We start from the raw sequence: 24,500 nt of genomic DNA, 5'->3' as shown, positions 1-24,500 counted from the left end.
CAACATTCTGCATGGAAAGATCTAGACTTGGAAACCACATTCACTCCATTAGTTGCGCTTTTTTTTTTGATCCACAAAGGATTTATGCATAAAGGTTGTCTTATATAGGCTTAGTGGTAAGTCTATATGCCTGTAACATGTTTCATGAATGCCCATAACACTAGTGTGAAACTCATTTCAACCCATGCCCTCCAAATAAAGCATAACCTCATCTTTGGATCTTCCATCATTATTCTGGGGTTTCAAGAGCAGAGGAAACAACACACTCATGATGAATTTTTTGACAAGTGGCAAGCCAAGGCTTTCTTTGCACTAGTCCCCCAGATTTCCTTCCCATTAATCTTCCTGAAAAGAAGGAAAACCAGAGCTCTTCCTCTGAATTATATATCTATTGAAAATTTAGAAATGAGAGGCAGTATATGTTTACAAAATTTTTCTTGACCATTATGAGTGTAATATTTCCATGACCTTCATTCCTATAATGATTTCAGGCCTCCTGGTGTAAGTACTCTAATTATTTTGGTCTTTCAAACAGCACTCCTTTTACCAAATGTTCTTTATTTACACTGTTGTTCAGATCCTGATCTAAAAGAGTTATTCTATATCAATATAAAAGCAACCCAGTGTAAGCATATGACTTTAAACTTCCCAGGAGAAATTGCAAGAACATAATGGAACTAACCAGAATTGAAGTCTATCTTGTTCAAGCATCTTATAAATGAAATTATATAAGGTAAGAGTAATAAAATTACAAGACAAGCATACAAAGAAATATAAGATAAATTTAACTCAAAGAAAAATAGTATTTTTAACAATAGAATTATTCCTGTGATTGGTTGTAATGAGTAGGGTTTTTTTAAAATATGCTTTGCCTGCTACTGCCAAATGTAGTTTTCAACAGATGGTAGGAGCCAATTTAGCAGAATGAATTGGAAATTGGAAAGCATAATCACGGGGAAGTATTTCATTGGAAAGAAGTGATATCTTTTAGACTTTTGGAAGAAGAAAAGGCAGACTGAAAATAGCTTCACAAAAAGTGGCACCAACAACCACAGTGAAAAACAAAGAACCAGTGAATAGATTGGTCTTCAGAACCTCTCTGGATAAGGAGAAAATTGGAAATCGTTCATATGTGCTCCGAACAATTGTTCCTCATGAGAAAACCACAAGATAGTGGTCCTGGGCGAGCTTTGAGTTTGAAGATGATGGGAATAAATGATCTTGCTTGCAACCAGTCAGTGCCCTTTAAAGGTACCATGGACTGGTACCGGGTTGCAGCATGCCAGCAACCAGTCCACACAAACAAGCAAAGCCCATCCGTGGAATGCAGGCAGTACACAAAACCACGCACCCTCTGGTCCATGGAAAAACCTCTCTCCACAAAACCGGTCCGTCTGTGCCCAAAAGGTTGGGGACCTCTACTTTAAAGGACAATATGTTTGCAAAGTTCCTTTTCTAATCATGTTTGGAAATTACTTGTTAACTACTTTTAAGCTATTACAGATCTTTGGATTGATAAGTCTGAAAATGCTAGGTGGGTTGGTCTTCAATGCTTAATAAAAGAAAATTTTAATTATAACCTTAAGAATTTTTTTAAAAAATTAAATAAAACAGCAAAAAGCTGAAAAGGACTTTGATAGAAATTTACAAAGAGATTACTGTAAGGATTCAGATAAATTTGGAATAAAATTCTGGAATTAGTTGTAAAGAATCCTTCCCATGGAAAATAAATTTGTTTGGACTTTTGCAAGATAAAATAAAGATAAGCAATTTTATAAATTGGACACTGAAGGGAACTCAAAATACAAATAATAAACCAAAATCAAAATACAAATAATAAACCAAGAGAGTGACCTGGATAATTTTTTAAAATTGGATTTATTGAATAGGCTTGGTAAAGCTTTAAAGAATCTTATCAGAGGGGACAAAGAAGAAATAATAAAAATCCTATTACATTATTTGAATGGACTAGAGATTAATATCGTTAGAAGTAAAATAAAGGTATCTAAAGTTGCTTTGTTCAATCAAGGTTTAGATAAGATAAACTGTTATTTCTGACAACTCTTAATGGACTTTCTGCTGATTCTAGGACTGAAAGGATGGTGCTTTGTGGATTTGTGTATAGGTAATGTTCTGTTTCAGGAAAAGAGGCATTGAGACGAAGCAACAAGTTCCAACAGTCTCCTTTATTGCAACACCAACAGAACAGATTTTAAAATGGTGCAGCCCCCTTTTATAGCCCCCCTGCACAATACCTTGCTGGCCAATCATTGCAAAGGCTGGAAGCAGCCTTTCTTGTCCTGGGCATCCACATGGTCTGCCCGGGCCAATTGCTGCAGCCTGTGCCTGCCGGCCCAGTACATAACAGGTAAGATATGGGATACAAGATGAAGAGATCATTGGTTGTAAAATAAGAGGGAATGAAAAGTTACAAAATTGTTTACCCTTGTGACGAAGGCTGAAAGTAATTTCTTTACATACAGTATTTCTTTTTTCTTTCTGTATTATATTCACAGTTTTTTCTTTTTTTCTACATTTTTTCTTCTTTGCACCTTTTACTGTTTCTATTCTCTTTCTTTTCATTTGCATTAGATTTTACTATTGTAATTAAAATCCTTAATAAAATAAAATCCCTTCACACCCCTGTGGATGGTATGTGTTTTTCTCAATCGTGGATCTTCTACCAGAAGCCTAGGAGTTTGAAGTTTCTGCACAATATCTTAGCTATTCCTAGTCCTGTACTCTTCCAGACAGAGAGCTTTGGTGTTGTTCCTCAGATCTATTGGAGCCACTCTCCCAACTTAGGAGCCACCGCCGAGTGGCCCTATCGCCACTGGGGCCACTTTGGCCTTTACTTCCCACATTCTCTCTAGTTTCTTCTTCAGACCGATACTTCTCCAGCTTTTCATACTTATTTCTGATGTTGCTATCAGTTGGCACTATATTGATCACCACCATTTTCAGGTCCTTGTCTGGTTGATTGGACAGTTACTTCCCTTCCTGTCTGTATTTGGAAGTCCCACAGGATCTTTGCTCTGTTACGGTTCACGACTCTCTGTGGAATCTCCCACCAGGGAGGGTCCAGCTCATACACTGTGCTCCTGCTTGCATTTTATACCCTACCAACATGTGTTGGATTGTCCCTGGGCTGCTTTGTAGGGACCACAATTTAAGGGGAACAACAGTGTATGAAAGCTGTGAGGTTCAGTCCTTGAAATCTCCGGTTAAAATGATTTCACACAGGAAAGATTAAATGCCACTTGCCCGAATTGCTAAACAACTGCTCTCAGGTACAATAAGCAATAAGGGAAAAGGTAAGATCTATCCCATGTTTTAAACTTCTACTTTTCATTTTGCGCATGATTCATTCCTCAGCAGAAATATCACAATACAGTAGCCTTCCCAACTTGTTCTTTCTGAAAATGTTGTACCTTCAATTTTCATAATGCTTATCAACATGCTAGGCAAGGGAGTAAGAGAATGTCCAATCTATCTGCAGGACATTAGATTGGAACAGAATACAATAAAGTCATGCTTTGTTGCTTCAGTAGCTGTTTGTTTTCCAGACCTTTCAACAGTGTTACCTTATGCTACTTTACCCTTGTGCTCTTAGGATGTGTGACACTTTTGGTACTGTTTGATAACGGTAGAATTCTATAATTTTAAAAGTTTCTTGTAAGCAGCAAAACAGTTCAAGATCATGTAAGCTTTTGTAAATGAAAGTCATTTCATTTGATTTGTTATAAATAACAATTAATGGAGCATAATAGAGCTGGGTTCAAGCCAGATTACAGCCAAAAAAAGGTACATGTCTTTAACTGGAGTCAAGCAACCATCTCAATCAAACACAAGGGGAGATCCATCCTAGAACAGAAAAAATAGAAAACTGAAGAGAAAATGCGACTTGACTCAAGCACATATTCCTGGGCACATATTCTTTGGAGATGCTTACTGCTTCTTTCCTTACAAGCTTATATACCGTATGGCCAAATACACGTCAGAGGAAGCAAAAGTGTAGATTTAATCCTATTATTTTTCAATAAGAGAGTTTCTAGGTATAATGTTCTAAGGGTTAGGTGCAGTGCTGGCTTAAAAGGAAACACCCATAAGCAGTGTTGATATGCTTCATGCCATGTAGTCCTTGTTTAAATATGACTCAATCATTTATGAAATAGATTGTTCTGAAGTAGTTTTAAAGTGTCAGATCTGGAACAGCTCTAGCCTATTTTGTTTTGCTATTCTTCTGGATAACTATTTTTCTTTACATCCAGAGGCCCTGGCTAAATATGAAAGATTATGAAGCTGATATAAATTGGCATTTTCCTCTCTGTGAATTGTTTCACCTTAGATCAGATATAACAATTAAGCTAATAAAATTAGTCTCAGGCTCTTTCACACCATAGTATTTCCACCTACCATTTCTTATTAACTTGTGTGAAACCATCTTGCAATCTCACTTTTGAGGATTTCAAAATGCAAAGGACCATCAGAAAAGCAAAAAAGCCTATTAATGTTCTCTCTCTGGCTGACAATGGAAGAATCCAGTACAGGTAATCCTTGACTTATAACCTTTAATTTAGTGATTATTTTGAAGTTAGAATGGCATTGAAAAAAGTGACCTACAACTGGTTCTTGCATTTACAACTGTCACAGCAACCCCATGGTTATGTGATCAAAATTTGGCTGCTTGGCAACTGGCATGTATTTGTAACGGTCGAAGCATCCCAAGATCATGTGATCATAATTTGTGACCTTCCCAGCCAGCTTCTGACAAGCAAAATCAATGGGGAAGCCAGATTCACTTAACATCGCTATTATTCACTTAATGATCACTGGAATTTGCTTAACAACCAACCATGCAAAAAAAAGTCATAAAATTGGATATGACTCACTTAACAACTGCCTTGCTTAACAATGAAAATTCTGTCCCATAAATTGAGGACTACCAGAGTAATCATTTGATCAATGCCCTATCATATGGTGTTGCAAGTCCTAGAGCAACAAAAATCTCCCCATCCCAATTGCAAAAAAAGTAAAATCCTAAGCAGTTCTTACTTTTATGTCCAGAAAAACATTGCGTACATTGTGTGGCTGCTTGCAAAACAGGACTTGATGTTAGTTGCAAGTCTGCCTAGCCACCATTTCTCATTGCATTTAAAAGCTTTGGTGAAAGGAGAGTATATTGGCAATTTTGAAAGCAAGCATTTTCTTCAGTAGCTTTTATTACAGTTGCAAATTCTACAGTGGGTAGGAGGAGAAGCATTTTTAAATCTCTGTCTGCTGACACTAGAAACTGGATGTTGAAAGTTGCCTGTGGTGGAAGAAGAAGAACAAGATCTCAAAGCAACAAAATTTCCCTCAGAATCTTTTACATATAATAAAAAAGAAAACAAATTCCTAGCACCAGGTTCTCTATTGCAAGATAAAAAAAGGATATAAAGAGGAACAAATTATGAAAATTACAAAAATAAACTCTAGAGGTTGGTGCTTGAATGAAATGAAATATATATTGTATTAATCAAGAAGTAACATTGTGAAAGTGAGGCTTAGGTTAGTAGCAAATCTGTAATCTATGGGTAACACAGTGCACATTCTATTGCTGGAGGGAGATAAAGAGTGTTTCAGAACCAGAAATTACGATAGCCCTAAGATACCCTTCTAACCAACTGGAGACATATTACAAAGAGATACCATGTTTCCCCAAAAAATAAAACCTGGTCTCATTTTTTTTTGCCTCCAAAAGAGGTCTTATTTTCTGGTGTGTGTGTGTGTGTGTGTGTGTTTGTGTGCATGTGTGTCTGTGTGTGTGTCTTTTCCACTCACCTCCAGCACCGAGAGCCCTGCCTAGTCAGCCCAATCCTTCTGTGGCCAAAGAAGCAGCTTCATTCTGCAGCTGAGAATGGAGCTCCAGTCTGCATTTTGCAGTCAAAGGCCTTTCTGGAAGGCCACTGCAACCGAGAACCGAGCTATGGATTCAATCCATAGCTTGGTTCTCGGCTGCAGTGGCCTTCCAGAAATGCTTCTGACTGCAAAATGCAGGCCTGGGAACACCATAAAGTGGGTCGGCGAGGAGAGGTCTAGCTATAAGGTAAGTATGTGCAGGGAGCATGGGGCAGCTCCACACTTCCACCCCCACTCTAGCTTGATTTTTAGGTGTGTGCCTCACCCCAAAACTAGGGCTTATTTTTGCGGTAGGGCTTACCTTTGGGGAAACACAGTATGCAAAGAAAGTATTGTTAAACATGGAACAAAAATGTCCCTTCATATATTGCCCTTAAGGGGGAAGAAATCCACAAGTAATAGTCAGTGATCAAAGGGATGTATGCCGGTAGCAGCCTAAAATAGCACAAAGGAGCTGGGCAAATTCTAAACCTTGACCTGATCTTCAGCCAGATTGTCAATGAGAGGTGCTAGCTTATGTTCATGGCAAAAACAGTGTTGGCAGAAGACAGAAAGCACTATTTTAAAACAGCTGAAAAGGACTTTTAAGTTGCCTTGACTGGAAGTGAGGCAAAGGCAACATTGTGAGAGCACAGCATGCCGAACAGCATACTGTTCTAGAGCATGTTTGTACTATGATTAGGTTATATGGAAGAGCCGTGAGAGTATCCTAGGTTTTCTAGAAATATTTGCAATATGACAAAAATAATTTAAATATATATATTAATTTGTCACTCATTGGACTAATGTTATTAGAATAAACAGGTTTTTTTCTCCTTCCATGTATTATTTTTAGCATTTTTCATTCCTGTGAATCATTTTCACTTCCGTTCCAGATAACACATGATTAACTGGAAAGATAAAAATAAATATGCACTTAAGAGGATAACTAATGCTATTTTACCTGCAACCAACACTGCATTGTATTTCAGGTTAGATTTTGAACTTTCTATTTTATCATGTATGGCTATTCAGAAGTGCTAAACAATGGTTCAGATATATGGAATTAGTAACAATTAGTTACAGCAGACTGCATATCATTTATTCATTTTTTCCTGCCCCATTTTTTAAGCCCACAAGGAAAAGCTTGAAAGCTTTTATCAGTAAAAACAAATCAGGATCAAACTAAAATTAAACTCTTGGCTTGTTATCAGGCTATGTCTGGAAAAAAAATCCAGAGTTATTTGTATCATATAATAGGGAATCATAATTAGATTTAAACTGAGTGTCTTTTTCTAGGCATGAGAGAGGAGAAGGATATACATGAAACCAAGGCTCAGTGTGACATTGGTTTTAAACTTATTTCCCTAAGGCTTATTATGGTCTTATTTTCCACGACTTCCATGATAATTTTACTGCAAAATTTAGTGAGCCAGTCTTGCTACTTGGGAATTATTTGGCTCATTCTATTGAATGAGATCCTTGCTTCTTCTGCTTCAAGATTCTATCCTGGTAATATAATTCTGACTCATTCTCAAGAGGGAACTTGTGACTCCTATTATGCCATAAATGTTAGCATTCTCTACAAGTTCTTTATGTGAATATTTTTAAATTCTAAATTTGATTATGCAACTATTTTAATAATCTTTTAAAACTTGGATGCCACTCAGCTCTCACTGATATAATCTACTAACAATTATGAGTAACAATATTCCTTTGTAGGCTAAAATTTAAAAAAATTAGAAGAGCAATTGTTTTTAAATATAGTTACATTTCCTAAAATAGGAACAAAGATTGTTGAAAATTTTTTCATATTTAAATATCAATTTTCTATTTCACTACGAGATTCAGATATCAGTTTACTGCATTTATAATATGAATAGAAATAAGATACATTTTGTAATTATCTTATCTTAATCTCTTAATGTACTCAGCAAAAGTGTATATAAGCACATCTTAACCCATCATTTAATATATTTAATCAAATAGGCTGTTGCACATGATGCTTAAAAGATCTAGAAATTTGACTCTTGACTAATATATTTTATGTACAATTTTCTTTTAAGTTGCAACTAGCTGTCTACAGTTGGAAACTGGGTACTCATTTAAATAGACCCTGAGCTTGCATGAATCTTATTTATTGGCACAATAAAATATAAATATGCAAAATATGAAATGATAAAACTAAAATTATTAAGGGCATGCCTGGCTGAAGTATAGGGTTTTTATTTATGGTAGAACCATCACTTTGGGACTTTGCTCTACATAGGGGAACAAATGCTTTGTTCCATCAAGTTGTGAATGCCAGAATGCATCTTTACTATATAAGCATTTGCCATTTTTTTACAACTTAAAACTGTTTTTTAAATGCTTTTTTAACTTCCCAAAAGTTTTAACTTCCCAAAACTAAGCCTTCTCAAACACATACCATAATGAGTTAAAACAGCAAATGTGAACTATTAGTTCTAAGTGATTGTTTCTTAGTAGAATACAATAAATTTCTTTCCTTTCAAGCATTATTTCTAACAGATTGAAAAGCAAACAGTTTCAGGATGTTCTGACTGTACTTTCTTTTGTTCTGATTAGTACGCTGATACCAAAATGGCCAACTCACAACTCCCTTTCTTTCCTTTTTTTACTTTAAAGTTTTATTAGTTTATAATATAAATTATGATTCTTTCCTATAAAAGTTGTTTCCTTACCATTTGAACAAGATGAGCCTGCATAATTAGTTATTTGCAAAAGAAGTTCACAGAAAGAAAAAGAAAAGCTAATGATTTTTCCCCACACACCAAATTCAGTTGTCTGTTCTATGTCACAGCCAAGACTGTAAGTCAGGCATGTCAAACTGCTGGCCCTTGGGCTGGATGCATCATACTGAAACCGTGCCCACCCCATTGCCGGCAATGTGGAAAAAGTCGTGATATGTCGCGATACGTCACGTGACGTCACGAGTTTGACATGCCTGCTGTAAGTGATGATAAAGGAGATTTGCAAATCTGTGAAGAAATTTAAAGGTTCAGGTAAAGCATGCAGTCACTGAACCACAGCTAAAGAGAAGGATTGACTTGGTGTCCCATTGTGACATTTCTAGGTGATGTGATGTTCTTTTTATGTGCGGAAAAACAAAGTAACATAGAAGGTTCAAAAGTACTTCCAACCATCCTCATCCTTTTCTGCAGTTTTCTCCTGCTGCAATAGTTCCCACTATTGGCTCTTGTTCTCCAGTGTTGCTAGTTGCTCCATTTGCCTCAAGACAACAGTACAGAAAATTACAGCCAACCATTTCTTCCTTCTATCTTCCCTATCATGCTTGCGTTTCATAGAGACTATTTTTTAAAATCAGCTACTGGAGGCTGTTGATCAGGTTATAAAGTTATCTCAGAGCAGCTGGGAAGGATGAGGATAGTGGCAAACACAATAATGGCTTGGTTAAGAGGGAAATTGCTCACCCCACAGCTTCAAAGGAAATATTGAAAAAACTGTCTTTTCAGTGTTTCTTTTGGAGCAAAACTTACACCAATAATTAATTCAGCTTCCCAAATTGTAGACAAAACCCACAATGTTGTAAGTACGCTGAAGGAAAGAGTCAATTTCAGATCAGTATGACTTCTACATGTAGGAGGAATATCTTGGGAACTAAACAGTGTAGTTAGTATGAAAATCTGGGTTTAATGTAACACTCCATTACCACTGTATCCAATTCATACAGAAAGTCTCTAAGTATATTATTAGTAAAAATTAAATTAATTAAATATCTCAGGAGTACAATGAGATGTTCTGGCATTCCCATTTTTTCAGAACTTTCCATAACTCTGTTAGAAGTAAAGTCTTCACCCTGGTACATCCAAGCCGGGAATAAATAAGCAAACATGGCGACTGCTTTGGGAAGAAGGTTACAATTTATTGAAGAAAGATGGTTCTTCAGGAAAGTGCAGAGAGAAGGGCTGAGCGCATGGTGTAGTAGGTTTTTATACCCCCTCTAGCCTTTTGTTTGGAATAGTTTCCTGTTCCTGTGGCATGAACCTTGAGGCTGTTTCTGAGTGTTTGTCTAGGCCTTGATATCTGTGGTTTAATTCTATTATCATATCCTGCTTCCCAGGTGATGGGGCTAATGACTCCTAGAGTTTGGGTGGGGTATGCAGATCTTCTCTTTTGTCTTCTTGATTGCTCTGGCTCCAACTTTCTGATGGTTTTACATCTGCATTTGTATGGGGCTAAAGTCTTGCTTGGGGCAGAGAGATAGATTTGGGGCCAGGTTTGGTTTTAAAAAGTCCTTTTGAGGAAAAATATATTTTTCTGCCTTTTTAATATTTCCTTCTCTGGGCTAACTTCCCTCAACCCCATGTGATTGATACAATCAAAAACTTTTCTACAATCAATGAAGCACATACAGCTAGTATTCAATGTATGACAACAATTGAGTCCCAAATTCCCATTGCTAAGCAAAGAAGTTGTTAAGTGAGTTTTGCCTCATTTTACAATCTTTCTTGTCACACTTAAGTGAATCAGTGCAGTTGTTACATTAGTAACACAGTTGTTAAGTAATTCTGACTTCACCATTGACTTTGCTTGTTAGAAAGTTGCAAAAAGTGATCACATGACCCCAGGACACGGCAACTGTCATCAAACTGTCATCAATACCTTCCAGTTGCCAAGCATCCAAATTTTGAACAAGTGACCATGGGGATGCTATAACAGTTATGTTAAAAAAAAAAAAAAAACCAGCCGTAAGTCAATTTTCAGTACCCTTGTAACTTCAAATGGTCACTAGATGATAGTAATAGAAACAGAAAGCATGAAAAGTTGTGCAAAAAGAGCAAGAAATAATATAGAATGCAAAAAGAAATAGAAAAGGAAAAGGAAAATGAACATGCAAAAAAGATAGTTTTCTTTTTTTGCACTTCTGATTTGTCTTAATCTTTCTTATTTTTCAACTCTTTTTATTCTTTGAAATAACAGAAAATACTTGTAGCTTGGGTTTTAGATTTTTGGCAGTGGTTTGCTCTCTGAGCTTGCCATTTAGTTCCCAACATTTTGTTACCAGACTACATCATCACAGGATTTTCTTGTCCTATTCCTCTTTATATATATCTTGTGTGCCAGTATGGTCAGTTGGTTGTGTGATTGGTTGCTCGTTTGGAGCTATGTTTAAATTCTGAGCAGCTGATTGGTTCTCTTGTTGATTGGTCATTCAAATGGTCTGGTTTCTTACATATTCATATGCTGGAGCTAAATCAATATGCTTGTTAATTGTTCTTTTACTAGCATTTGAGGAGCTGCCAGGAAGAAGAAGGGGTGTAATTATTCTCCAAAGCATGAGGGCAGGACAAGAAACAATGATTGGAAGCTAATCAAAGACAGAAGCAACCTGGAATTAAGAAGAAACTTCCTTAATAGTGAGGACAATTAACCAGTGGAAGAGCTTGCATTCAGAAATCACTGAAGGTTTTTAAGAAAAGACTAGACCAGGTATGTCAAACTGTTGGCCTGCATCATGCTAAAACCGTGCCCACCCCATTGCCGGCAATGGGAAAAAAATCCTGATACGTCACATGACATCGCGAGTTTGACATGCCTGGACTAGACAGTCAATTATCTTAAATTGTATAGGTTCTTCTGCTTGAGCAGCAGGCTGGACTGAGACCTCTAAAGTTTTATCTCTATTCCTATCCTACCCTACCCTACCCTACCCGTCTATTCTATTCTATTCTTACAAGAAATAACAACCAGAATCCACTAATGGTCTTACATAAAATATCTTGGGTTTCCCCTTGATTTATCTGGCAGATTCCTCCCTTTTTCTTGAAAACAGAGACTTCTCCTAAAAGCCAAATTCAGTTTCAATTTCAAGATCATCATCAGCAAAGAGAGTCGAAAGAAAATGGAGAATACCAAGCTTCAATAAATTCACATGTGGCAGATGTTGGCATGGCCGATGATTTTTATTTCTTTCCAATCTAACTGGTATTATTCATTGTAAATGTGGCTTGAGATCAGAGATTTTTGATCGTGCTGTTTAACTGCATCGATGTTCATGAATCCTTGTTTTCAACTGCCTTCCCGTTCTTGTCTTTTAATTCTGTTTTTGAAAATCAATAAAGTTATATAAAAAAGAAAGATTTTATCCTTTCACCACAGCATAGAAAACTGTAAAGGCAAAGACTCTGCTGGGCTGCATTCAGTCTCTGGTCTTGGACACAACCATAAACTTTGTAGCAATGAAATTGTTTGCATTGCCTCCTTCCAGGATATATATATATATATACTTCTCCATCTACACCGAAAACTCAGTATTTCCTGGGGAATTCCACCAAGCACTATCTAGGCCTGACTCCACTTAGCTTTTTTCTATCAGCCAGGTGCTGCCACCTGGTGTGGAACAAAAAAAAAAAAAAAAAAACCACCCCAGAAAAGATAAACACAAGCTGTAACTACAAACCCATCACTTTCCCATGCACTTCATGAGTTCCTTGTGATCATTGTCCAATCCCAGAGACACTGTTTAATGCTTATAGCATCTTAAAAGGCTAAGGAGACAGTTTGGGGTAGTGGTTAAAGCACTGAGTTGGAACAAGTTGTTGCAAACTGTGTAGTTGTTGCTTGATGCGATGGCCACCAAACTAACAGGTCTCTCCGGAAACCTTTTAAAACCATTCCAATAACCCATTCAGAGTTGAACTAAGAAAAAATAAATCCTTATTCTTCTCGAGGCCTCAGTGGAGGACCGAGGGCCGCTCTTCTTCCCTCAGCTTAAAATACTTCGCAGGAATGTCATGAGAACAACACTTAGGGCAGATACACATCCTGATCCGGAGCTTCCTTTGCAGGAAAGGCAGGCTTGCGAACCTCAGCAGTTTTTTTTATTTCTCACCCAGCAGGGTTACTCGGCAGATACGGATCCAGGGCTTTTGCGTGTCGCGTGCACGCTGACAGATTCCAGCTTGTCCTGGCCCCTTTCCAGCTCCCCTTCCCCCGGTCTTATTCCACGTCATGGTGCGGTGGCAAGATACGGAGGTGGGGGAAAGCTGTCAGTGTCACCGAGGGAAAAGGGGAAGTTGGGGCCGAGCGCCAAGCAGTTTTTGGAAGGAAGGGCCGCCTCCGCCTGGCGGGGCGTGTGGAAAACCAGGGCGAAGGGTGGGCTGGGGGGGAAGGGCGAAGGAAAAAAAAGGGAAACGTTCCGTTTGATACCCGCCACCGCCTTTTGCACCAGTCCCGAAAAAAAAAACTCTTTCGGAGGCGGCTCCAAAGAGAAGATTGATAGGATGCTATAGATCGCGACTGAGCATCTCTTCCAATCAAAACTATCGCCCTGCCTCTTAGGCGGGACCTCCGAAAAGCCTGAGGTAAGCCAGGCCAATAGGAAAGCCGTCTGGAGGCATGGCGGATGGCTTGGCGAGACAATCCCCGGAGGCCAATCGCGCTGGGAGGTGTGAGCGGTGCCGCCCGGTTGCCGGGGTCGTAGCCAATGAGGAAGATCCAGATAGGCGGAGCTTAGTGGCGGGTGGCTCTGGGGTTCCGTGTGGAAAGGAGTGTTAGGGGGTTCGGGTGCAAAGTTTAGTTTCAAACCGTCTGCAAAGAGCGGCGGGGTGGTTGCAGACGCTTCTCGGAACGCGGTCTATATAGAAGGGAGACGGCGCGGCGGCGGAGCCACAGAGAGACGGTTCGTCGATAGTGACGATCACAACCCTTTTGGCCCGTGGGCGAGCAGTAGCCCCGGCGCTGGTGGAAGATTACTGCGGAGACTAGCCGCGCCAATAGCGGTGGTTTCACCGGCGGCAGCGGCCGTGGCACCTCGGCTGGCCGACGAGAGGCGTTGCTTACCCCGCTCATCTTCCCTCGCAGATTCGGCGCGGCAGCGGCAGCGGCGCCTTTCCTAGGCGGCTGAGTGGCTCCGCAGGCCGGCAGCATGGGCGTGGAGAGCCCGGGCGAGCGACCGGCTCCGGCTCGGGGGCGGCACGGCCGTCGGCGGGTGCGCCTGATGTGCATGCTGGCGCTGACTTTCGGCTTCTTCGTGGTGGAGGTGGTGGTGAGCCGCCTGACGGCCTCCCTCGCCATGCTCTCGGACTCCTTCCACATGCTCTCCGACGTGATGGCTCTGGTGGTGGCCCTGGTCGCCGTGCGCTTCGCCCAGCGCACCCGCGCCACCAAGAAGAACACCTTCGGTTGGGTGCGGGCCGAGGTGATGGGCGCCCTGGTCAACGCCGTCTTCCTGACCGCGCTCTGCTTCACCATCTTCCTGGAAGCCATCGAGCGCTTCACCGAGCCCCATGAGATCGAGCAGCCCTTAGTGGTCATCGGCGTCGGAGCCGCCGGGCTGCTCATCAACGTCCTGGGGCTCTGCCTCTTCCACCAGCACGGCGCCGGCGGCCACGGCCATTCGCATGGCGGGAACGGAGGGGGAAGCCACCGCCGGAGCGGTGCCCGAGGCAAGGCGGAGCCGCCTCCCGGCGACCTACATAAAGAAGAGGAGACCAACACCCTGGTGGACAATTTCAACAGCTCCAATGGAGTCAGCCTGGAGAAGCTGGGTGAGTTGAGGAAGGGCTTGGTGTGGGGTGCAGATGCGGAGGGGCTTCTACCCTGATCTGATCATGTTTAGATATACCTAGATCCAAGCCTGCCTCAGAAAGTGCTCTTCTTAAGCCAGGGAAAAACCTTGGGCTTGAATTCCATCTTGCCCGCACAAATAAAGACGATAAAAAGATAGGTATACCGAGCCCGCCAGACCCCAAGGGGATTGTGGCTTCCCCTTGGTCTGATCATGGGAGAGATTTTATCCTTTGGTGATCTGCCTTTCCTCTGTGATTGTGCCATGCTGACCCTAATTTACTTCTTGGCAACCCACTGCCATGGTTACTGTTACTTCATCATGCCCCAGCAGACACTTTGAGCATCTTTTGCTCTGGGAGATGGCAACTTTTTCTCTAGTGGGTTATATTAATCATTTGTTCACTATATTTCCTTGATCTTATGACCTTAAATATTGCTGTAGGCCTTTCCAGGATTCTTCATTAGGCCATAATCGGACTGAATTCTGAAAACCTAGAATATGGGAAATGGTCATCGATTACTTAAGGACAAAAAACTGTTCTTGAACCCCACTTTCACTAAAACACAAAAGCAAATACTCTGAAAGGTTTTAGATAACTTTCCTGTACTGTAGTGAATTTAATGTAATTAAAATTGCTAAACAATGTTCCTTGTATAGAAGAGAATTTCTTCAGTGTTCCTCTTCACTTGCACTTTTCTTCCATATATCTCAACAACTAGCAGCCTTTGTGTAATGTTGGTTTATTGCTTGAAGATTTTTTTTCCAGCAGCAAAATTTAACATAGAACTTTATTATACATAGACACCAGCTGTCATGGTAGATCTGGTATGCACTTCTCTCTGAGCATACACAGAATACTTGTCATTCTTTACCCAATTATGTAGTCTATAGCTTTTTCACTGACATGAAATATTGAGAAGCCATCAGCGTAGGCCACCAATAAGTTTTCTGCAGCATTTATTCTGATTTAATCGCTTTCTTAAGTCTGTTGTCATTAAAGATTTAATCATCAAAGCATCTATTTTTTTGGACAAAATTATTTGGATTGCTATTTGAGAGCTAGTGCTGGTTCTTGCTCTTAATTTCTACTCCACCCTCTGCCATGGAAGTTCATTGGTTCATAGGATTGTTGCCTTCCTCTTAGGCCAACATACTTCACAGAGTACGTTTTTGGGGAAAAATAGGAAATGCAAGTTCTTTGTATGCCACTTTTATCTTCTGAGTGAAAGGCAAAATATAAATATAATAAAATAAATGCAGAATTGTTCCTTTAAGGGCTAGTTACATTGCAGATGTAGAACTTATTCCTTGTTGTGGAAATTAATTCCTCTGGCAATGTTCTATAGTCAATACAATTGTAATTTAGTTTAATATAGATATGTTGATTCATAATTCAATCAAAGTTCTGAGATAATTTCTAAAGCAGCTTGGTTAATAGGATTTATTACCATTGTTAATCTATTGGCATGAGTGTTATCATTTATGTAAACAACTGATTTTCTAAAGTTTGCATTTGGCCTTGGGATCATCATTGGATGATTTATGCAATAAGATCCATAGTGCCGGTATGATTATGCAGCTATATTTGCCCCACCCCCACCCCACCACTACATTTAAAAAGTAGGTCTGGGAAGATGAAGCTGTAAATGCTTTTCAGAATGTTGGTATTTATGGGTAATGATTCTAAGAACAAACATGTCTCCTTAAGAAGTCCCTATAGTGGCTGTTAAAGCTTGAAAGTTTTAGGCTTACATCTTTAGCTAGGAGCACATGTACAGCATTCCTTGTATATTAATACATATATAATTGCTGTTTTCAGCACCCATAAACTTAACTCTTGATCTCCACCATTGGGAGTTGTAAAAATCATTATAGAGGTGGAGTCAGTTTAATGAAATGAGTGTGGGAGATGATTCAAGTTTCTCCAGTTACATTGCCGGAATCATTGAGCCAATAGCATTCTTCTCATCAGTATCTACAACATAACTACTCTTAAACCCATTTTGTAATACAACACACAGACAAATGGTCTCTCTTGATATAATGGCTGTTTTGTCCTTTTTGTTTTTCAGCATGAAAACAATTGCTTATTTTTTGCCTGCATAATGCTGCTAATCCAAATTTAAAATGTCACTGAGAGTGTGGGCAAAAAGGCAATTTTCATTCCCTCTTGTTCCATCTGCAGTTTTATATAGTTCCTTCCCCAAAATTTAGGTTTTCTGAAAAAAAAATACTGAATGAAAATTTTCCTATGCAATAACTACTATTTGTTTTGCATGTTTGTCTTACTATATAGTCAGCATGTACTGTATTTGGACAGTATTTTTGATGTGGAAAAAAATAAATTTAATCTGTTATATGATGTTATATGGGAAGCTCAGAACAGATGATGATGATGATGATGCTTCATCATTTTGTCCTTTTATTAACTTTCTTTAATGTAAATGACCTATATTCTTTCAGGACATTATTTGTACTAAATGCTATTTCATCCTCATAGTATTTTTGGTATTCTTTTATATGCAATATTTTCACTTGGCAATTTTCTGGTTATTTTTATTGGCTTCAATTGTCACTTTTTAAAGATTAGGCACTGTGACTAAGGCTTGCCTGAGGGGAGGGGGCTTAGCAGATCAAGTCTTTCTAGCATATCCTCAGAGACTGACTATTGAGAGGCCAGGTTCATGAGTATATGCATAGTGCACATGTGAAAATGCCTCTCTAGTTTCTATCTATTTAATCCATAGCAGGTGGTCTTCCACAATAATTCAGCCTAACCACGTGGGGGCTAGCTACAGGGAAGAACAATGACTACTTTCTTTAATTTCTTTGCAGCTTTTAAAATTGATTTACCTCTTCTTCTCTTTCCCAGCCATTGGAGCTGGCCATGGGATTCTTGCTTCTCAAAATCATTTGAAAAGCAAACATGAATAAACTCAGAAACTGCCAAACTTCCCTGAATAGAAAAGTTTGTCTCCCTTCCCTCCACCCCATCTTCTGGGGGAGAATTCACTGGAAGTAGTGCTAAGTTGTACAAGGAGAAGAGAGATGGATGAAGATCATTTTTCTGGATCATTGTGAATTAGTTCAGGATACCAGTGTGATTGGAAGCAAAACCTAATATCAAAATCCAGAATATTTTGCATTTCACTTATGTTGTATCAGTTACTGCACTTAACAATCTAAAATGATGGTCAGGATATGCTAACTGATGCTCTTCTGATGTTTTGATTTAAGCTCCCATATATAGCATGGTCAACAGTGAGGGCATCAGCTTTCATTTTCCTAGTCTTAACAATTCTCTCTCCTTTTGACTGATAATTTCCACTGCATCCTTGATATGTCAATGAGTATGCATTCAGGCATATATAAATCATTGTACCTCTGCAGTGGTAGTTTTTCTGTGTATGTATGTCTTCTCATTTTTTGAAAATTGTTCATTATGCTCAAGAGAACAGATTTTTGAAAATAGCAAATTTCACAGTTCTTTCTCCAAAACTTTCAGTTATGCCTACATATTCCTTTTTTTCTTTTATTCACCTCTAACTATGATGATTAGAATTTTGCCTTGAATAGTTTAATTAATCAAGGAAAGCTAATGAGTGCTTGAACAAAGAGATTGGCTGCGAATCATAAAGCAGCCTTTCACAATGTGGAATTTTTCAGAACTGCTAGCTGACTCCCTTAATTATTAGAGAGTTGCCAGTGTAGCTGGGGATTATGGTAGTTGATCCAGGGTATCCTGAAAGCCTTAGATTGGGGATTGCTGCTTTGAAGCCTTTGGTCTGAAGCTAATATCAGGACCTAGAGAAGAACCATTTGTCCAACTTAGAAAGGATTGCATCAGCAGTCCTGCATAACATTCTATTCTAGTTTACCACTTAAGATTAGAACATTTTGAAAGGAGAGGAGAATGATTTTGTTATTTGCTAAAACATTAGCATGCTGTAATAGGTTCAGGTTATGGAAAAACTTTATGTTCCCTGTTCTAGAGCCCTGAAGAGATCATTATTGTCACCATAAGGCAGAGATAATAACTTAAATACTTCTGGATCCAGATTTCCTTCACTTGCTATATTAACATAATGTTGCTAATTCAGTCACAGATTTCATATTTGCATAACAATGTTGCTCTTGTCTTTGCAGGTGATGTAGTAAAAGACAGCCAAATGGAGTTGCAACCAAATGGAAATATTAGCAATCACTCCTCTATAGATATGGAGATTGACGAAGATACCAGTGCTCAGCTCAATATGCGTGGAGTGTTCCTTCATGTTCTTGGAGATGCCTTGGGTTCTGTTATTGTAGTAGTGAATGCCATAATATTTTACTCTTCCTGGACTCCATGCCCGGAGGTTGGGGATTGCATCAATCTTTGTGTTAATGACCACTGTAAAAACTCCACTCAGCTTTCTTCAATGGAACTAGAGCAAATCCCTGTAGCTGGTCCTTGTTGGGTTCTGTATTTAGATCCTGCACTTTGTCTGATTATGGTGTGCATTCTACTCTATACTACTTATCCTCTGCTTAAAGAATCTGCTCTTATTCTTTTGCAAACTGTTCCTAAGCAAATTGATATTCGCTCGTTAAATGAGAAACTCCGTAAACTGGGAGATGTAGAAGCTGTCCATGAATTGCATGTGTGGCAGCTGGCAGGAAGCAGGATAATTGGCACTGCTCACATAAAATGTAAGGATCCAGAATCCTACATGAAAGTGGCAAAAGATATTAAGGAGATTTTTCATGATGAAGGGATACATGCAACAACCATTCAGCCTGAGTTTGCCATTGTAAGCTCTGATGAAGGTGTAAGTAAATGTGAACTTCCCTGCAGAATCCAGTGTGCTCTGAAACAGTGTTGTGGGACTCTGGAAAAAGCTACAGGAAAGAAGATAGAAAAGTCCCCTTCAGTTAGTATTTCTTGCTCTGAAATAGTTATTGACTCTCCATATCACAAAGCCCGGAGGACTAAATCAGAATGCATACCTGCTATAAAATTAGAAGCAGAGCCTAATCCCAACAAACAGTTTGAATCATCTTTGTAATTTGTAAAGTTATGCTGAATGAAGTATGGCTTCAACTACAAATTAATTGCAAGAAAAAAAACCATTATTAAAAAGAGAAGTTGCAAAGAAATGTAGTTATGAAGTTCAATCCTTGTCACAACAGGGAAATCCTGTTGAAAAGAACATGCCGTCCTGATATAACTTAACGTTTGTGTTAACTTGAGGCTAAATGGCACAACATTAATGCAGAGCCAGTTTCAACTTTATGCCCGATGCATTGAATTAAAAATTAAAATGATTCTATAATAATTCCCTTTTCCCTGAAATTAGTTTGTATTAAGCTTATTGGAATTGTTCTTTCTGCTTGTTGATTTGTGTATGTTTGTGTGTGTGTGTGTGTGTGACCTTTTTAAAAATTACAACTATCAGAAGAAGACACCAAACTTGACGGAATCTTTTCAAAAGGTTAACCACTTAGGACATGGTTACATTTCCTATTAGATGAAAATGAATACTATTTTAAAACAAATATACTATGTAGTATTAATAATGGCATTTTAAAATATGTCTAGTTCCATTGACAAATATCTCATATTCGTATTGGCCCTGTGACTTAACAAAAATCAGCTTACTAAATATGAATTGGAAAATTACTTGCATATCATCTGAACTGTAAGATGTAAGACAAAAATAGGTTACACTTTCTCTTTCCTTTCTTCCTTATTATATAAATCTTAGAATTTAAACTCTATAATAGAGTTTGCTGGGACTAGAGAGCCAGAGCTGGTCTCTGTCATAGCAGTGTTATCTGTGGTGTATTGGAATAGAGAGATTGCATCTGATTTTTAAATTAAAAAATGGAAAAAATGTATCAGATCAATTCATCAGCATATATTTGCTAAAATTTTAATATATTTCTTACTTTTGTAAACATATTTATGACTTAACTGAGCCATTTATTTTTTTGGTTGGATAAAATTACTTAGCTGAAATATTCAATTCATAATGAATTCTCGACATCAGCCTATGGAACAAGATTGCTGCCTGCAGCACTGGTTCAGATATCATGATACATTTTATTTGTGAAGAGGGAATGAATTGCAGCAAACCTGGAGCCGATGGCCACATGCATTCTCTCCAGCCCATCCATGAGAACTAATGATAAATTTTTGCTTATTAGCTTCACTTTGGTGTTCTACCCAAATCCTAAACCATTATTTTAATTTATTTTCAAAATAACATACAAGGAATTCAAAAATTCAAGGAACGAGATTGAGTTGGATGGAATTCTTACAGAGAAATATGGTTACTGCTAGCTACAGTTTGCCAGGTTTGGAAAAGCCCAAAAGTGATTTATTATAAGAGAAGCAAATACTTCTGGGTTTTCTTTTAGCCATGTAAGAGGGGACTGGAAGGCATATGAGGCAAAATCTTCATTCCATTTGTAGTAAAACCATTTTCTCCAACTATATTCCAGATGATTTGGACCATCTATAGTATGCCCAATAGTTAGGAGCAATGAGATAAATTAGTTCGAAACATTTGGAAAGCACTAGATTGCTGGACACCATTATAAATTACAGTTACTGTGATGTCTGAACAACCTTCAGTCAGTACTCTTACCTGTGACAGTTTGCATAGTCCGACGCAATTCCTACTTAATTCAATCTTTGAAAGATTTTAAAGGCAATTCCACAAAGTACTTTGTAAAATAGAGGAGAGTGTCTCAGTTCTGTTAGTCATTTGTACATGGATTTATAAACCTCTAGCTCAGGGGTGTCAAACTGCCGACCCATGGGCCGGTTTCATCATACCGGAGCCACGCCCACCCCATTGCCGGCAATGGCGAAAAAGCTCCGATATGTCGCGCAAGGTCATGTGATGTCGTGAGTTTGACATGCCTGCTCTAGCTTAAATATTGTTCCACTTGTTACATGTTTTAAGCTGTAAAGTAGGGCTGATTATAAATTCTCAGTTGACAATGTCAATACTGAAGCATTTTTAGAGCTATTAACATTTTTTTACAATAGTTAAATAGTTTTTTTCCAATAGTTCTAAAACGCATAGAGAAAAGCCAACAAATAAAGCAGGTGTGGTAAGTATTGCAGTCCGTCTTTATATTACAAAATAAAACTATTACATAGTTAACGTTATGGTGTGTTACATTTGACTTCTAAAATGATCAAATACAAGCAAGGCATTTGTGCTTTTTTTGTTTAAATGCTACTTATTAATACTTACAATTAGTTTCCATACATCATTCCAACAAGCATGAAATAATTGTGTGATATAATTCTCATGTTGCTAGCCTGATTGAAAAAAATGTTTTGAAAATCTCATGTTTTTCTATTTTATGGACAATATAATATTCACAGAGCCAGAACTGGAAATGTGCAAGCATGTATATATGTATGAACACACAAAAAAGCTAAATAATATTATAAAATATTATAAATTAAAAGTTTTGCAGTTAAAGCTTCATAATTTTTGAATGCTTTAGTTTGTGCTCATTAAAAATTAAAAACTTCACTTTTTAACCTTTTAGCATGAATTGGCTGATTTTATTTAGGTTAGTTTGTGTACACAGTGGAATATACAGTAATAGGCTATTTCTGATTTTCATTTCTTTGAAAAGAAAATTTGTTACATCATCTCAGTAAAGCATGAAGTTTAACCAATTTTGAGTATGTAATACAGTGATAAAATAGGAAAGCATCTTACATTTTGTCAGGTTTTGTCCTGCTTTTTATTATACAACAGCTTGTTTTTGTGGCAGAATATGTTGTATCATACCTATTTTCACAGTGAATGTTTCAGGAATATTAGCCAGGTCATATCCTAGTTATATTTGAAATAAAATGGAACATCTTGAATATCTTTAACTACAGGATGCTTTTTTCTTTATGTATTTGATCATATTGAATAGTGGAGCCAATTTTGCAAGCCTTTTTTTCTTCTGATTGGCACTGTCGGGTGTGTGTGTGAATGTTTCAATTAGAGTTACACCAGTGATAGTGGACACATTCTGCTTCATATGTGTTTTTGTGATAACCGTTCTACAATAAATGTGAGATTGCTCTGTAAATCTATTTTGCTGCAATTTCGCATGATTCCATCCCCCCAAAAGTTATAGTGTATATATCCATCATGTGCTTTTAATCACAAATGCACAATTGATCAAGTGCTGTGTCATTCTATGATATGTAACGTGTAAATACTCAAATGATGGTAAGTGATTATCTTTTACTACTTAAGTGTTTGAAGGAGTTGCCTGTAAAAGAAAGATATGCCTTTCTAAAGCAGGACTATGTGTTTAAAAGTGTTACCGAAAGTTTTGCGGACTGCTTCAAAACTAATTGAAGAACTACTGCTCCAGATCTCTTTGTTAAGGTTTGCCTTTCTGTTAGCCATGAGCACTGGGCAAACTTGCTGTATGGAGCTTGTAGCTGGGACCTGTTTTAGAAAGAACCGAGTACTGGGTCCATTGAGTTAATGGGAAACAGTGGGGATAAATGCACTTTTTGACACTTCTCCTTGAAGGGGGAAATCATTTTAACTTTACATCTCCGTTTTGATTTTTTTTAAAGTTTTATGAAACATGTATTGCATATGTAAGGTATTAAGTACAATATTTAAATATGCTGCTTTAATTTCCCAACAGCATCAATGTAGCATTTTTGGGACTCTGGCTTATGTTTACAGAACCTATAATGTAGATTGTTTCTATCTTTCACTAACTCATTGCCTCTTGGTGGATTGAATGGTACTAATACTTCATGTGCCTGAAATAAGGTATTTGATCATATTATTCTTCTGTGTTAAACCAAATGCAGCCTTACTGTTAACAGGAGCTTTCATTCATTTGTATGATATTAGGTTATATTGTTAAATTGATCATGTGAAGACCACTTCCATGTTTTAGAAATATGTGAGCCTTATTTTTTCTCTCCACTTGCTGGATTTATATATTAAAATATTCTGAAGCATAGCCTCCAAATCCACATGCTCTTCTGTAGGGAGGGAGGCAACCTTTTGCACTCTAGGGGTTGTGTTTGAAACCATTGTTTGGGAGATCTGGATGGTATGTCTATATTGATTACAGTACTTTCGATAACAATGAGCCTCTGTTAAACCAGTCATGCTATGGTGGGGTTTTTTTTTGCATATAAATTAAAGATTGAGAAGGAAATAAATGTTGTTAAATAAACTTGATAACTGGCACAGTACTTTGTCTCCCCCGCCCACCCCGCGGTTTAACAGCTCCTTCACTTGCTAAAATCCTTTGGTGAGGTTAGCATTATCTAAATAAATGGAGGTTTGGTTAAATGCAGAATTGGTATGAGTGTATACACAAGGTTTTATTTTATCTTAACATCTCAAGCACCAATCCAGCTGGAAGGGGAATGTTTGTCAAGTTTTTAATCCAACTAATCTAAAGCCTTGGGATTTCCTAATTGTCTTCCGTCCAAATAACTAGCTTCAACTCTGCTTTCATATTTCTGAATGTCTTTCAAGACAAAAAAGATCATTCAAGCCTGACTGCATAGTTAGATCCAATATTTTGTACATGTACAATCATTTTAAAAATAATAAAATGTAATCTTCAGAACCATTAATATACTCTGCAATAGCAATAAATTCATGGAATCTGAAATCCCACACCTAAATTTAGATGTTTCGTTTAGTCACAGCACTTTCAATAGACTATTGCATTGGACAATTCAATGTACAAAATGTAATCATATAAGTAGTCCACTTTTATAGTAGCTGGAGTCAAAGCAGATGTCAGAATCTAGCTGATAATGGTAGATCCAAAGTATTAAACAGGATTGGGCTAGTTAGTACTTGGGATGCCATCAAGAAATCTTAGGGTTATAGATTATACTGGGAAATAAAAAAATCTCAGAAGAATGTCATGACAAACCAGTTCCATATCATTTCAAGGAAATATATGTGCTCACTTAGTACCTGTTTAGACCTGAAGGAGGCCTTATTATTTACAGCCCTTAGGAAAACGAATATAAATGGTTTACTTTACAATTCCATTATGTGTCATCAAG

General features: G+C 38.0%; 1 protein-coding gene across 1 annotated transcript; it reads left to right on the top strand.

Moving 5' to 3' along the window:
* Window positions 1–13,239: 13,239 nt before the first annotated feature.
* SLC30A1 (solute carrier family 30 member 1) lies at window positions 13,240–23,652 on the top strand. Its single transcript, XM_039359603.1, has 2 exons — window positions 13,240–14,411; window positions 18,581–23,652. The coding sequence occupies exons 1-2, from the start codon at window positions 13,790–13,792 to the stop codon at window positions 19,477–19,479; spliced, it is 1,521 nt and encodes a 506-aa protein (XP_039215537.1). The 5' UTR covers window positions 13,240–13,789; the 3' UTR covers window positions 19,480–23,652.
* Window positions 23,653–24,500: the final 848 nt, after the last annotated feature.

This window comes from Crotalus tigris, unplaced genomic scaffold (assembly GCF_016545835.1).
Source record: "Crotalus tigris isolate CLP2741 ecotype Arizona unplaced genomic scaffold, ASM1654583v1 scf7180000019097.2288821080:1192077, whole genome shotgun sequence".
Classification (NCBI taxonomy): domain Eukaryota; kingdom Metazoa; phylum Chordata; class Lepidosauria; order Squamata; family Viperidae; genus Crotalus; species Crotalus tigris.
This window is presented reverse-complemented; position numbering and strand designations above follow the sequence as displayed.

Coding starts and splice junctions, on each gene's coding strand:
- SLC30A1 (XM_039359603.1), top strand. CDS start 13,790: ATGGGCGTGGAGAGCCCGGGCGAGCGACCGGCTCCGGCTCGGGGGCGG. Junction 14,412..18,580: donor AGTCAGCCTGGAGAAGCTGG/GTGAGTTGAGGA, acceptor TTGTCTTTGCAG/GTGATGTAGTAAAAGACAGC.